The sequence below is a fragment of the Dysidea avara genome, chromosome 3 (assembly GCF_963678975.1).
Source record: "Dysidea avara chromosome 3, odDysAvar1.4, whole genome shotgun sequence".
Lineage (NCBI taxonomy): Eukaryota > Metazoa > Porifera > Demospongiae > Dictyoceratida > Dysideidae > Dysidea > Dysidea avara.
The window spans coordinates 34999871-35016159 of NC_089274.1; the positions used below are offsets into that span (position 1 = coordinate 34999871).

Here is a 16289-nt window from a genome sequence, read left to right on the forward strand (position 1 = left end):
GTTGCAGTAGCTATAGTACATGTGATCATGATAGCCAAGTGTAAGAGATTCTTTGGCATTCTACGACTACTTCACCGACCATTTTTACATCTGATAGTTACGACATCATGGTACAATATACCAGTAGTGACAGGATAATTATTGATTCAACCTCACAGTAACCGGTTCTTCCTTACCAGAGTGAACAAGTAGCTACATACACAGTACAAAAACCAACAAAGGAATATGTAGCTAGCTATACAATTACAACTACAAAGAAAAACAAGACATGCACATAACAAGCTGATTACAGGATCCTGGGTAGAGTAATCACACAATAATAATCACAGCAGGAGGTACACAAATATGAGATCACATGACGGAAGAATGAGGCTGAGTTTGCACAATGCTGTACTGAGAACACTTGAAGAGCTGCTTTCAATCAGTCTTACTCATTGCCAGTCACTCTAACTACCTCACTAACTACTAGCAAACACTGGAATGCCAAACAATGGATTGAAATACTAAATTTTGACCATGCACTTGACTTTATGTCCAGCTTGCACCATCACTGATGGCTTCTGACTCCCTCACTTGCTAGCAATATTGCTGATGCGACAAAAATCCACTATAGAGAAATGCTCCGTTTCCCATTCCTCCTTTTAGTGACACCCCCTTAGTCTTCCAGCGTTACAGAAAAATCCTACCCATGAGCACACACAATTGTGAATTGCAAGCAACCACTATATCTGTACATGAAGCAGTTAAATAGATCGGTATGGCTGTTTACTATATTATGCATATGACCTTCAGCTTTCTGGCTTATCTGCCAATCTCATTTATACCATCAAGATTGGCTGTTTAGGCCATTTTATGCCAGACACAAGTGGCCAATGCTTGTGAAATAACAAAGAAGACTGTAGGATGAGCATAATGGTTATATACCTTTACTGCACACATCATCACTACCACTCCAGCTCCCATCACTCTGACAGGTCCTAGTGTCACTACCAGTTAGCTCATGACCAGTGTTACATGTGAAACTACAAGTGTCTCCCTCATAACCCACTCCAATGCTACCAGAACTACATGAGGTTATTTCTCCATTGGATGGTATTGTCAAGTTATGACATTGAATATCTGCAAAAAAAGTAAGATATCAATTAATTCTTTGATGTCTCTACTTATGAGCAATGTCATGCTCTCATATAAAATGCATGCTACAGTACTTCAACATCAAGCAAGACACACGGTAGTGTGTTGTGCGGCCCAAGAAGCCGGTGCACAACACCCATGAGTATATTGACAGGAAGAATGAAAATACAATTTTCGCACCTCCATAGCTCTGTGTTGCCTTAATGAAACAAGATGATTTTTGCTGTGGACATGCTTGCCAACTTCAGTACTCCACATACCAAATTTGAGCTAAATTGCTTCAAGCGTTCCCGAGATATGCGACTTCAAAAATTGGCTTAGTTTCTTCGTTATTTTTTCTTCATCTTCCTCTTTTCACACACTTACAAAAACTGCTATAAAACGCGAATGTCATATCTGATTGCCTTGAAATTTGGCACATAGAAGGGGGGTATAAAGGCGCATCTCGGTACCAACTTTGGCTGGAATATGATATACAGGCAAGGAGTTATTAGCAATTATTCATGAAAATAACACCAATATGTTGTCACGCCTGCAGGGTAAACCGCTTAAGGGAAGAAGCTGAAAATCGGTGGGTGAATAGGTTAACTATTACACCTCAAACCTTTTGTGGTTTGAAAGAAATCAAGCTAAAAACCAGGAAGATACAACCAAAAAACCAACAGTGTGTAACAATTATGTAATCAAGATTAGCTAATAAAAAACAACTACTTATCATGCCTACCAGAAAAACCGCTTACGGTAATGTTTTGAAATCACTGTACAGATGGAGTAGTCATCTAAGAAAGGCTCTTCAATGGTGTAGAAGAATCAGACTTAAAACCACAGTGTTATATCACGAAATCCAATTTGTTGTAGCAATTCGAGTTCAAGATACTCTAATAGAGCAGTCACCCTGAAGAGAGTTCAAGAGATGAGCTACAAACAAATCACCCTGTAGAGAGTTTAGTAACAAACAATTCACCCTGTAGAGATATCAGCTAGAAGAAGTTACCTTGTAGGGAGTTCAACTACGGAAAGAGATAAATCAGCTAGAAGAAGTCACCTTGTAGAGAGTTCAACTACAAAGAAACCATCATGTAGTGAGTTCAGCTGCAAACAACTCACCTGTAGAGAGTTCAACTACAAACAAATCACCCTGTAGAAAGATCAGCTAGAAGAAGTAGCCTTGTAGAGAGTTTAGCTACAAACAATTCACCCTGTACAGAGATCAGCTAGAAGAAGTTACCTTGTAGAGAGTTCAGCTACAAACAAATCACCTTATAGAAAGATCAGCTAGAAGAAGTCACCTTGTAGAGAGTTCAGTTACAAAGAAACCACCATGTAAAGAGTTCAGCTCCAAACTAGTGACCCTGTAGAGAGATCAGCTAGAAGAGTCACCTTGTAGAGCGTTCAGTTACAAAGAAACCACTGTGTAGAGAGTTCTGTAATAAATATACGTTATATATATATTAACAAAATCAGAAATAGTTAAAGCATTTAACATCTGCTTCATCTTTTCTTCTTCCTGTCGTATAGAAGAAAAGATAGGTTAAAAAAGTACAAATACAAAAAGAAGTGAAATCTAATCCAAAACAGCCAAGCTGTAAAAAAATAGTGTGGCCCTCAAAAAGTCTATGGTGAAAAAAGAAGTGAAATCCAAGGTGATTGCCAAGAAATGGCTGTGATGGTAGGTTAATGGTAAAAATTTTAATAATGACAATTTAGGTGAATTTTGTGCCAAGACCAAGTGGCATCAAAATTCACCTGAATTGTTATAATTAAAATTTTTACCATTGACCTACCATCACAGCCATTTCTTGGCTGCCACCTTGGATTTCACATCTTTTTTCACCATAGCCTTTTTGAGGGCCGCACTCTTTATTTACACCCTGGCTGTTTTGGATTAGATTTTATTATGGGCAATAAATAATACACAATTTATTGTAGTCTTACAAACAAAATTGGCCATTAAAACTATAGTAATCAGAGTAACCTCAAATGACAGATTTGTTTGCAGCTGAGCTCTTTACAGAATGGTTTCTTTGTAGCTGAACTCTCTACAAGGTAACTTCTTCTAACTGAACTCTCTACAGGGAGATTTGTTTGCAGCTGAACTCTCTTCATGATGGTTTCTTTGTAGCTGAACTCTCCACAAGGTAACTTCTTCTAGCTGAACTCCCTACATGGTGGTTTCTTTGTAGCTGAACTCTCTACAAGGTGACTTCTTCTAGCTGATCTTTCTACAGGGTGATTTGTTTGTAGCTGAATTCTGTACAGGTGATTTGTTTGCAGCTGAGCTCTTTACAGAATGATTTCTATGTAGCTGAACTCTTTACAAGGTAACTTCTTCTAGCTGATGTCTCTACAGGGTCACTAGTTTGTAAATGAATTCTCTACATGATGGTTTCTTTGTAACTGAACTCTCTACAAGGAAACTTCTCCTAGCTGATTTCTCTACAGGGAGATTTGTTTGTAGCTGAACTCTCTACAGGTGATTTGTTTGCAGCTGAACTCTCTACATGATGGTTTCTTTGTAGCTGAACTCTCTATAAGGTAACTTCTTCTAGCTGATCTCTCCACAGGGCGATTTGTTTGTAGCTGAACTCTCTACATTGTGGTTTCTTTGTAGCTGAACTCTACAAGGTGATTTCTTCTAGCTGAAATATCTCTTTCTATAGTTGCATGAATTCCCTACAAGGTAACTTCTTCTAGCTAATCTCTCTACAGGGTGAATTGTTTGTGGCTGATCTCTCTACAGGGTGACTTGTTTCTAGCTGATCTCTATACAGGTTACTTGTTTCTAACTGATCTCTTGAATTCTCTTCGGGTGACTGCTCTATTAGGATGACTGCTCTATTAGGATGACTGCTCTATTAGAGTATCTCGATCTCGCACTTGCTACACCAAGTTGGATTTCGTGTTATACTTCCGTGGCTTTAAGTCTGATTCTTCTACACCATTGAAGAGCCTTTCTAAGATGATAACTCCATCTGTACAGCAATTTTCAAAGCATTTCCCCAAGCGGTTTATCTGGTAGGCGTGGCAAGCAGTCGTTTTTTATTAGCTAATCTCGATTGCACAATTGTTACACACTGTTGGTTTTTTCGTTGTATCTTCCTGGTTTTTAACTCAATTTCTTCAAACCACAAATTGTTTGAGGTTCAATAGTTAACCTATTCACCCACCGATTTTCAGCTTCTTCCCATACGCGGTTTACCCTGTAGGCGTGACAACATATTGGTATTATTTTTCGTGAATAATCGCTCATAACTTTTTTCCTGCTTATCGTATTCCAGCCAAAGTTGGTACGGAGATGCGCCTTCATAACCCCCTTCTGTGTGCCAAATTTCAAGGCGATCGGATATGGTGTTCGCATTTTATAGCAGTTTTTGTAAGTGTGCGAAAAGAGGAAGAAAAATAAGAAGAAAAACAAACGAAGAAACTAAGCCAATTTTTGAAGTCGCATATCTCGGGAACGCTTAAAGCGATTTCGCTCAAATTTGGAATATGGAGTGCTGAAGGTGGAGGGAGTGTCCACAGCAAAAATCGTCCAAGGCAACACAGAGCTACGGAGGTGCGAAAATTGCGTTTTCTTTCTTCCTGTCAATATACTCACGGGTGTTACGCGCCGGCTTCTTGGGCCGCACGACACACTACCGTGTGTCTTGATACTACTGAGACGATAAAAGATATTACACTGCATTGTTACCAAAATTAATTTAACTAAAAATTTACAGTTGGTTTCTACTTGGCCATCTTTTTATTTTAATATACAGTGCAAAAAGATGGCCAAGTAGAAACCAACTGTAAATTTTTAGTTAAATTAATTTTGGTAACAATACACTGTAATATCTTTTATCGTCTCAGTAGTATTGTTTATATTGCAAGCACACATGTACAACTAGCTGGATGTGATAATGTGAAGCACATAGAAAATGAATGCACAAAAGTGCCTATACTGTAAATGCTTTCTTGGCCAGATTTTGATATCATGTCTTTTGGTTGTAGTTACTCCATGAACATGTACTTGTGCATTCTTGGCCTTGACTTTTTTTACAGCTGGGCTGTTTTTGGCACAGGATATCACTACTTTAGAACATACAGTTAGGTATTATATTGACCAGGATGCATGCATGCTGCTTCTTACATGTGTGCAAGCTGATGCTGGGTATGCATATAGATGTGTAACAACGTAATTATTGTGTCAGTATATATACATATGCAACAACTACACAAGCTTAAGTGTACATTATATACCATAACCATTACACAATTAGCAAGCAACACATATAAGCATGAGAAAAGGTAAAAGTTGATGTATTATGTGTTGTGACACAATTGAGGTATATACATATTTGCAGGTTACTATCATCACATGAAATGCTGTGGGTGGTAAAACTGTGTTATGGGGCCAGGGTTGGCTGGTGTATATTTATGACTGAATATATAGTCCAGGGGCGGATCCAGGGGGGGGGGGGGGGCTTTGGGGGCTGAAGCCCCCCCTTCATATTTAGGCTTTACTTGATCAATATGCTGAGTATTATAATGAAATTTTGTCTTAGCATAATTATATGATCACTAATAATACAAATACTCATAAAACCACCTTATAAACATCTTTCCAAGATATTATCAGTGGATTTATGCTAAAGTTTATGCAACAAGGGCCCGTATCAGCATTGGAGGTGTACAAGATTGAGGTACTCTAATAGAGCAGTCAGCTAACTACTCTAATAGAGCATTCACTGGAAACATGTAGTTGATTCTGTTATGGAATTTTTCCAAATCTGCCTGCATACAATGAAGTGCATTGGTCTGTTTAAAGGGCTTCATTCATCAACTTGTGTAGTTAATAATATGTATGGCAATACTTAATTCAGGTACACAATTTCCATTGAAAGTGCTCTCAGATTCAATCTTGTATTGTTCAAATTTCAAAATTTTCCACTTTCAACATTATTAATCTAACATGCACCTATTCAGTGTTGTGCAATTGTGAGAGGGGTGCATCATGTATTTGGTTGTCTGTATCTACCCAAACTTTTCCATTAGCAAAATGCTTCAGAGAGCCATACCTATATATAATCTAAAGGCAGTATATAAAATATCTATGGGCAGAAAATATTATGAATTTTATGTGGAAATGTCTCCAAATTGCAGTATTTTAGCATCTATTTTTCAAACTTTTTCTGGGGGGGTATGCCCCCAGACCCCCCTAGTTCCAGCATGCTTCGCATGCTGGGAAGTGTACTTCACACACCTCTACCCAAGAGATTAGTACCTTGAGTTAGCCCCCCCCTTTTATAAATCCTAGATCCGCCCCTGTAGTCTGGAGTTAAATGATGTTTTTCTGTACTATTCTGCATGTCTCACTTTCAATGATAAAGACAACAACAACAATGAAGACAGTATTGTAATGCCTTTTGACCTCATCCCTCTATGTGGTAGTAGGAAGGCAGGTATAGGTGTAGACCCTAGTTGGTATTTGTGACTGAACCAGATCTGCAAAAAGGAGTCTTATAGCCTTTCCAATTGCACATACTTAGTTTAATGTGGTACCAGTCTGAAATTTAGTCACTTTAAACTCTTACCATATAGCACTACTCCTGGATGTATTTTTAAGACAATACGTTAATCACATGATGAGTTATAACTAGTCAAACTTGGAAAGGCTATAGCTATAAGACCCCTTTTCGCAGATCCAGTCACATTTATGGTAGACACTGACCAGCTGCAGGGTGTGCTGCCTGTCCTCTCCTCCTAAAGCACTGTGAAAAAAGAGGAATATAAGATGGTATATCTAATGGATTAAACTATGCAAATAATCTCAGTATAGTCTTGCATTGTACTAACTATCTTATACTTTAGTATAAACCCCATCTTATATTATGGGAAACAGATTATACTTTAGTTTAATACACATTCTTTGTATGGCTTTGTTTACTTAACTAAATGTGATAACTTTTTAGCTTCACCATCAGATCTCATTATTGTCTTATTTTTAGCTTCACCATCTCATTATCGCCATCCCATGTGACTTAAGATTTTTTTACTGTGCCAAACAAAGTCATGATGATTTTACAATAAGTAGCTACACTTCTGTTAATCACTATATCTATCTAACTAGCTTCAGTTTGTTGTGATAATTTCATACGCACACATTTTCATATGGCAAAGCATATAATACCAGAAAAATTAATTATTCAATCTAAGAGTCATACAAATCTAGATTTTCTTGCACAGTTAGCACACCTGCAAAACTTCGTAGTAATGCTTGTCTAAAATTGAAGGGGTCAGTGGTGTGCGCATGCGTATTAGATGCAATTAAGTCGCCATCTTGGTCGCTGTTGTTGTATCATAGGTAGTGATATGGTGGTGTCGCTCGGACGGTGTATCTCGCGGAGAGAGTGTGCGCGATCGGCGCCATCGTCCAATGAGCCACGATGATAGTTATGGACCACAACTGTACATCCCTGCTGGCTTGTCACAGTAGTGGTGAAGTGGCCAAGTGGACAATTCCTTCAATGGCAGCCATCAAAAAACAGCTCTAGGTGAGTAAGTATTAGACTAAAATGATAGCTTGTACGATAGGTTTAGCCGTATTAAATTGTTTATTGTGTATTGTATGACAATGGCCTGCAAATGAACCAACTCCCTGCTGATGTAATTAATTCCTCTACCCCTAATGAGTTTTGTAATAACTTAAGTAACTTTTATGATCACACCTGTGCGTTATAATCTTTTGATTGCTGCACAGTAATAAATATAATAATATGATTCAACTTTGGTGTTGCTGTGTACGTATTACATGTTTAATATCCTGTTATCTCAACTTATGGCGGATGACGAGTGGACACAGTTCATCGGCCATCAACGGTAAGAGTATGCATGGTCTGCTCTTATGATTTTGTATATTATCTCTTCAGAGGTACAGTTTCCTGTCGAACCTCTTGGTTCTACAGGCTGTCAGTGTACAACATCTGCAGTGTTAGTTTCCTTCAATGGCAGCTGCTTCCGTTAAAGAATCTGGTAGTGACCATGTGTGGACTTTTTGGTTCTTTTTTCACGGAGTTGTTCAACGTCATCTTCTAATTACTTACAGCTGTAAGTGCATTAAACCTGATTGTGTTTTTATTCATTTTCTTTTCAATAGGGTAGGAATTACAGACTTGGTCTCAGTTCTAGGAGATTCTTCGTATTGCTAACATCTGTAAGTAAGTACACTGAGAGTATCCAGTATACAATTTATATTTACCTTCGTTTAGGTTTGTGGAAACTGGTCTCATTTCTTCTGGGAACCGGTCTCATTTCTTCTGGGAACCGGTCTCATTTCTTCATGTTTTTCACTACTTTTTATCAACAGCTGACGGCTGCTACCTCGTCTGGCACTGTAAATGAGTTGAGTGCTTTCAAGAACCTGTTCCATCTTGTTTGTCCTTATTTCACTGACCATGCTCGTATTGCTAACAAAAGTAAGTTCACTGAGAGTATACAAATTATATTATATTTAGTCTTGTTTCAGTTGTACTTAATGATTACAAGATTCTTGGACTTGGTTATCAGTGTATCAGATGCTTCTTGTGAGCTTACGTACACATTAGCCGACAAAGTCACATACTAAGTGGCTGTTTTATGTCTGGTTAGACTCACTGATAACACCTGTAAGTACACAAAGTAATCCAGAATATGAATTATGTTTGCCTCCATTTAGGGTTGTGAGACCTGGTCTTATCAGACTTGTCTTAGTTGTACATGGATTGTCGGTCTCAGTTTTAAAAGATTGTTACAAACTGTAAGTACAATGATTGTTCAGTATACGCATTATATTTACCATCTTTAATAGAGTTGTGGGACCTAGCCGCCGTTCTACATGGTAATGCTAGGTTTCCAGACAAGGTCTCGGTTTTATGAGATTCTTATTGTTACAAACTGTAAGTCCAACAATTGTCCAGAATTAGTGTTGCACCGATATCCAAATTAGCCGATTATTCCGATAACCGATATTAAGCAACAGAATTAGCCGATACCGATAACCGATCCGATATACACTAATAACACTAACACTCATCCTCATCATTATTAAATGGCTCATATTAGTGACATAACCATTGATATACAGCTCATTCTAGGCTAAAATGTAAAGTTAGATGTATACCACAAGTAAAAGTTACTCATGGTAAACAGGTTTTAAGTACATTTTACTACTGCTATACAGTTGAGACAAGTGGCTGGCACTACATAGAAACCTAAAAACCTCAGTTTATTGTTGGGCATGGCCTAAACCCTGACAGTTTATTATGGGCATGGCTTGTAGTCACCGCTAAACCATTAACACATAACTTAATTAAAATGCCAAATAACTTATGTCTAGCCTCCCCCACATCATTATACTACACAGAGCAGTGGAGATTAACATCGGCCTTGATTTAATCAAAACCGATTAATCGGCTAGTAGCCAATATCGGCTGATACCAATTATTGAACCGATTATACCGATTATTGAACCGATTATCGGTGCAACACTATCCAGAATAAACATTATGTTTACCATCTTTGTATTAGAGCTGTGGGACAGTTCTACCAGACGGCTAACAGATTGTCATAGAGTTCTACATAGTGATGATAATACTGGAGCTTGTGAATTGTATTTACTGTCTTACCTGCTGCAGTTGGATAAAGACTGATAAATGATGAAATTGATTTGATACTGTCATGGCCAAGGAGACATTGATTTACTAGCTGTACCTATTGTGGTTTTAACATATTTACAGAATTAAATTCATTACAAATATAATTATAGAAATTATTTAATTAAGGTAGCCACAGATTATAGGAAAGTAAAAAAGTACAGTAGTATAGTAGCCAATATATGGTTGAAATAGGCTTAGTATAGTCTGATAATACACCGCACTATACTAGTGATTTAATCTCTAATATATGACCGTCTTAAATGTATTCAATAAGCTTGTTATAGTAAAGTCCTAATCTATTAATATATGCTGTACTATTTCATTCCAATACTAACATAATAAGACTGTTATAGACCTTATTATTCTGAGCTTTTTTCACAGTGAAGGTAGTAGAAACTACATAACTGTATACACTGCGAGTCCCTACTTGGTATAGTAGGGTGTTTCTCTGTGGTGAATAGTTGCAGAGTATATTCATTATCTTCTGTCCTATCCGGGCAATTGGAAACAATGGAAATGGAAAACAGCTGGAAGTGGTCAAATTGGCATAAGTATCCGAGAGTAAAACCCTCGCTTAGTGGCCACCTTGTAGTTAGATCTCAATGACCTTTCAAGACCACTTAATGGTCACCTTTTATAAAGACCACCCTCTATACCAAGACTACCTCTTCACATTGTAATAACAGCTAATTTCCAAACTTCTATTTCACAACTTTATCAAAACAGCTGAGTCAGCTAAAAATGGCTAGTTAAGTGCGGACCAATATTATAGATGACATCGACCCCTATGAGCATGAAATACACGTTTGGAACTTATCAATGTTATTATGTAAAGAGGTGGTCTTTACTAAGGGTGACCATAAAGTGATGTAATCAATTAGATATTAAGTATGCCTTAGCTATTTTTGGAACTAAATTACAATGTGGTCTTTTGTAAAAGGTAGTCCTTAAGAAGTGGCCACTAAGTGAGGTTTTACCCTCTAGGATACACGTATGTATATAACAATTTGACCATTTCAGTTTTCCATTTTCTGTTTCCACTGTTTCCAATTTCCCACCCTATCCTAGGAAGGCTCTAAGGAGACAATAAATTTGGTGCAAAGCTCCTTAATAGCATAGGGGGTGTACTCTAATATCTATGTTAATGGTGACAGAAGTTGTTTTGCAGTAGGCTTATTATTGTCTGTTTCTCTATAGAAGGAACGTGACAGTACAGTTTAGGAAGCTGCATGCCCTCTAAGTTGGTCTATTTTTATCCCATTTTGTATCTACGGATAATGTTCCTATCATGGCAGGTAGGCAACTCACCTGATTTAAATGGCCTTCCTGCTCCTGTACACGTACCAAACCACCATACAATCATTTGACTAGGTGATATAGAATCTACCCTGTGTCCAGGCACAAGGAGTAATACTTATATTACATCGATTGGTGGAAATCATTTCAAATGTTTTAAAGCTGTTAGCTAGATATGTATGCAAAATACATACAAAAATAATTAATATTGTGTACAAAAATAATACTTAGATGGTTGTATGCTACTGCTTATGATAAAGATAATTGACACATCCTTTGCGATTATATTGTAACTGCAGATCATAATAAAGGTCATTGGTACATTCTGCACGACCTCCCAACTTCATAGCCTCTTCACCACCATATTGTTTGTCTTCATCAGACCAACCCAACAAGTAATTATGATTACCAGATAGTAGCTGTGTAATTTGTCCAAATTGAGGCCTTGACTTTGGTTCAGGATTCCTGAAACAGATATGGGATTGTAAGAGACCCCAGGTGGTGATATACATTGTATGAACTATTTTAATATACCTACATTAGGGTCCACAACCAAAAAAAGACTTTCACAAAATTACTCCTTAACCATTTCAGCATGTGAGGTATAGTGTAAAGTTATTATACAACTTAAGACCTGGAATTTATATACAACAAGTATGGGAGGATATATACCTGCACTTTACACAGAGTGCTTGTAATTTTGCAAATTTTGCTAATCGCATGAGAAAAAATCATGATTCTTGTTACATAAAGCACAAATTTACTTTCACTGATCACTCCATATCCATTGCAACATGTTTGGAATAGTAAAAAAGTTATTATATGTACTATCAGGAGCTTATAAGCGCCAAAGGTGCGAAAGAGCGTGATACTAGTGATTCCAATATTTGACTAATTACTTAAACCTCAGTCCATGTAGGGCATTCATCCTATATTCACTGCTGCTCAGTGATTTATTGCATCATCACCTTCAAGCTGTTAAGTTTCAAAGGAAGCCATGATGAATCTAAGTACTTGTGTGCTATATTTGTAAACTAAAAGAGCCCGAACAACTCAAAGCAGTAAACTAAGTAACCACATACTTTGTCAGCTCTCTGTGCTGTAGAGGACCAGAAACAAAGCTATGTTGAAATCATTCTTTTAATTATCCACCAGTATTACTGACACTCTATGGCTGCATATTAACTGCTAACACCTGTTAACATAACCAAGCACAGCCCAGGAAATTACTGCTCTCTTTACAAGGATATGTTTCATTAACAAAAGATAGAACACAACTATATCCTGAGTGTTACTGCAGCATGGTAGTGATATTTATGATTTGTTGCATAATGGGAAAAGTTAGGTGACCAATCACCAGTGTGTGCTTAGAATAGAGTAGTGTAGCTAAATGAGCATGCTAGAAATACTGAAACTTCAAAAAGAATTAGCGACACTTCCAGTTTCCACTTTCTAGTGCTACAAAGAAATTTCAGCCCGCATAGAAGGAAAGCTCAGATATTTATGAAGCTTGTGCTGTGCACAAAGCAATACCTATACTATAGCCAGTTCTAGCTGACCAATAGTTATGGAATTGGATATCAATGCCTTGTATCATACCGTTTAAGTTGTATCCCAACTGTGCATTTCTATTATGCTATCTTGAGCACAGTATGGATATAGCACTTCTTGTTGTTTTACTGTGATTTAATATCGTGCACTACTCCAGCTTGTTTCAGTATTTTTTATCAATGTGTTATGGTCCCTGTTCTAGTTGAAAATTCCAATTTTTTGTGTACTTGTTAATCATTTTATATTACACAATAATAGAGGTCTCCTTCATTAGTGTTTAGTGTTACACCGATAATCAGATTAGCTATCGGAAAAACCATATACCGGCTGTGTTTTTTACATATCGGTATCAGATTGGCACCAAGATGAAAAAAAGCAACAGATACAGATACATGTGTAATACATGTGGATAATTAGAACTGTAAATAATAGATATGAACAATTAGAATTGTTATGAGAACTCTTAATTTGTTGTTGTTATGTGTAACCTTGACCTTAGAGATTGGTTAAAAAGGCTGGAGCTGGTCACCAGCTCTCTCTTCTTCAGTTGATTGTAAGCTGTTACATTGTTGAAGCTGAATGATATCTATTACACATGTATTTATTTAAATACATGCTCATGTGTACCAAATGATGATACAAATGCATTGACTCTGTGTTATAATGTTGTTATTACTGCTTCAGTGTACCGTCAGCTTGTAGCAATACTGCCACTATAAACAAGCTAAACTGGCCATTTACAACCAAATTTCTAGTAAAAATTGCTACATAATAGACATGCTGTGTTATATCAGATCAGCTACATTTATCAGTTTGAAAATATTAACCAACATCAGTTATCAGAATATCGGCAAAATCTCATATCGGTGCAGCACTACTAGTATTCAAGAATAAAGTGATGTAGCAAGTAATATAAACTCTCTAGCATACCATCCTAAACCAGACTATGTGTACCGGCAAAGTTTCAAGCAAATGATACGAACTCCTAACAAGGTGTCTCCACTACCTTCTTTCTTTTAGGGGTGTCTTCCACAGAATGACAACAGCCTGTTCATTACAAAGCTTTGGCTCTTAAGATGCAAAACAGTCATTTAAAAACTAATAATAATCACATGATGCAACTAATGGATTCTTGCAACGAGACATATGGATAACCATCACTTTCAGGTGACCACCACAATAAGTATGTTGAATAGAAAGGTGTACACACTATTGGAAATACCCAATGTTGCTCAAATCGTCTGTATCAGTACCAATACTAGATCGGTAGATTGGTATATATCTAGATAAAAGAATAGTTTTTAAAAAGTCCACTGAAATGGAAAATTCACTTGCCATTTTATTGAATAAATACATTGTTTGTATCATGCAATGCACAAAACACCTTTTAAATAATTTAATTATGTTGTTATATTGAGATATTAAGCCACAAAGTCTAGTTACGTCATGTTATGACCTAAGACAAAAATAGAACTGGAGGTATTGTTGTTACACACTTTACAATGGGAAAGGTAAATAAACAGTGAAAGTCCAATGTACAGGCAGGCAGCAATACCAAGCTCGCCTTTTCAACTTCATAGTATTCCAAGATTACTTGAACGTTCTGTTGGAAAGCAATAGCAGAGTTGCTCTGTGGTAGCCTGTAGTTCAGCCTGTAGGTGCTTTGCACTATCAAAGCTCACACTCCACCGAAATAAAATTTGTTCAGTTTGTTTACAAAGCTGGGTTAGCAGTACCATGAAACAAACAATGCTATCTATGTTATACTTTCCTGAGTCACTTCTCTGCCTGGTAGGAATAGTGTCTCACACATATCTTGGGCCAGTGGCACTATCGCAATTGTTTTTCCACATGTTTCTCTTCCTCCATACACTGTGTTGGACCCTTAAATATATTCAAAACATCCTATAAATAAACTTAGACATGCTTCGACCACTGTACTATTGATTAACAGTCCTGTTAACAAGTGTATTTGAGTGTTCTTCATCACAAGACCATTAAAAATTCACTATCTCCTGTAGTCTTGTTACTGGCTGCAGTACAAGTTCTTACCGTGTTTCAAGTTGCTATGGTAGATAAGACATGAAATTGAATCTAGCTGTACATAGACACTTATATCGCTAATGACACCTCACATGTACTAAAGTTTTCTTAAATGCATTGACCACAATACACTAAAATGTATTGTATCTACTAAATCTGACTAAATCACATGCACCAACCTATCCCACTAATAGCAAGGATTGATAATAGCCAAAGTGTATTTTACCATTTCAATGGGTCTTTAAATACATCAGTTTTAAAGTTGTGTATTTGCAATTAGCAGCAGGTGGTAACACAAGCGTTTACATGAGCAAGCTGATAAAAATCAAATTATAAATACATCAAAATCTACATAGCTAAAAATTTAATATCAACACTCCATTATGTACATAACATGAAATTCAATCCATGCACACATACCAACACTTAATCATCACTCGGTATATAGCTCTGGGACAACCAGGAGGTGGTGGGAGTCTGTATCCAGTATCAACTTTCTCTATTGTCTAACCAAAAAATAAAATAACACATGAATTGTATGTATACAACACTAAAGGTTATGTGCATACTTCTACAATAGTTAACCACTCATATGGTTCACATCCCAGACTCCATATTTCATACAGTACAATTCCATAACTCCACACATCACTCTGACCAGAATACTTTCTGTAATGTATTGCCTAATATTAGAGAGCAGTTAAAATGTTATTACAATATGCATAAAACTGCATATATATATATGGTACCTCAGGAGCTGTCCATTTTACTGGTATTTTCCCTCCTGATGTGACATAGTAGTTTTCATCAAGTAGATCACGTGACATTCCAAAATCAGCAATCTTCAGAAGTAAAACACTGCAGTAACCTCTGTGTGAATTACTCTCTTACCTTGCATGTAACTGATTCAGAAACAAGAATATTTCTTGCTGCCAAATCTCTGTGAACAAATTGTTTACCATTAAGGTAAGTCATTCCTGCTGCAATCTCCTGACAAAACTTCAGCAGTAGCACTGGCAGCTTAGTAGGAATGCATCCTCCACCTCTGCATAGATGAAAAGAAACAGTTACATGGACTAGCACATGAAGCTGAAATTATACAATTACTCACGAAGGTTGAAGCTGTATCAATACATTCCTTAGGTCTCCCCTGGACACATATTCTAATATAATCATGACAGGTTCATCTGTCATCACACCATGAAGCTTGACCACATTCTCATGATCAAACTGGCACATTATGGCAGCTTCCTGGAGGAATCGTACTCTATCCTTAGTATTAACATTTGCATTTAAAGTCTTCACAGCAACTTCCACTTTCTTATGTGATGAAGGCTTCCATATGGCACGGGCAACTACTCCAAACTCTCCTGATCCTAATTTTTCACAAACTCTACAATTAATTAACAATTATCAAACAACTCAGTAGTACTGTTTAAGTAGAGATTGGCCCTAAAGTGATGCACAGTGGTCTAAATGCCGCCTTTAAAAATCATCCTAGAAACATCTTACGCAACAAAAATCACCTTTATAGAATAATATTAGTCCATCAAATACAGCATAAAACCAAGAAAACATTTGCAGATATAGAAC

General features: G+C 37.0%; 2 protein-coding genes and 2 long non-coding RNA genes across 8 annotated transcripts in view; 2 read left to right on the plus strand and 2 right to left on the minus strand.

Annotated features, from left to right (window-relative positions):
* The window catches only part of LOC136251608 (uncharacterized), a 60905-nt gene extending 59779 nt beyond the window's left edge, over nucleotides 1-1126 (minus strand). Inside the window, exon 1 of the mRNA XM_066044067.1 lies at nucleotides 925-1126. The gene's annotated coding sequence lies outside the window, so the exon portion shown is untranslated. The remainder of the gene's footprint in view (nucleotides 1-924) is intronic.
* The window catches only part of LOC136250857 (uncharacterized), a 383395-nt gene that overhangs the window by 261737 nt on the left and 105369 nt on the right, over nucleotides 1-16289 (plus strand). The window lies entirely within an intron of this gene.
* LOC136250858 (uncharacterized) lies at nucleotides 7486-10078 on the plus strand. 5 transcript variants are annotated; one of them, XR_010698767.1, is made up of 8 exons: nucleotides 7486-7992; nucleotides 8043-8220; nucleotides 8270-8326; nucleotides 8480-8588; nucleotides 8628-8777; nucleotides 8828-8908; nucleotides 8960-9047; nucleotides 9679-10078. It is a non-coding gene; the product is annotated as an uncharacterized lncRNA (long non-coding RNA). The 5 variants fall into 5 exon arrangements; XR_010698766.1 differs by having other exon boundaries at nucleotides 8382-8588; nucleotides 9679-10075; XR_010698764.1 differs by having other exon boundaries at nucleotides 8270-8330; nucleotides 8382-8588; nucleotides 8639-8777; nucleotides 9679-10063.
* The window catches only part of LOC136250824 (uncharacterized), a 65411-nt gene continuing 60356 nt past the window's right edge, over nucleotides 11235-16289 (minus strand). Inside the window, exons 13-18 of the mRNA XM_066043145.1 lie at nucleotides 15808-16089; nucleotides 15588-15741; nucleotides 15446-15538; nucleotides 15266-15379; nucleotides 15117-15202; nucleotides 11235-11567 (exon numbers count right to left, since the gene is read on the minus strand). Of these exons, the coding sequence (XP_065899217.1) occupies nucleotides 11345-11567; nucleotides 15117-15202; nucleotides 15266-15379; nucleotides 15446-15538; nucleotides 15588-15741; nucleotides 15808-16089 (952 nt within the window). The 3' untranslated portion in view covers nucleotides 11235-11344. The remainder of the gene's footprint in view (nucleotides 11568-15116; nucleotides 15203-15265; nucleotides 15380-15445; nucleotides 15539-15587; nucleotides 15742-15807; nucleotides 16090-16289) is intronic.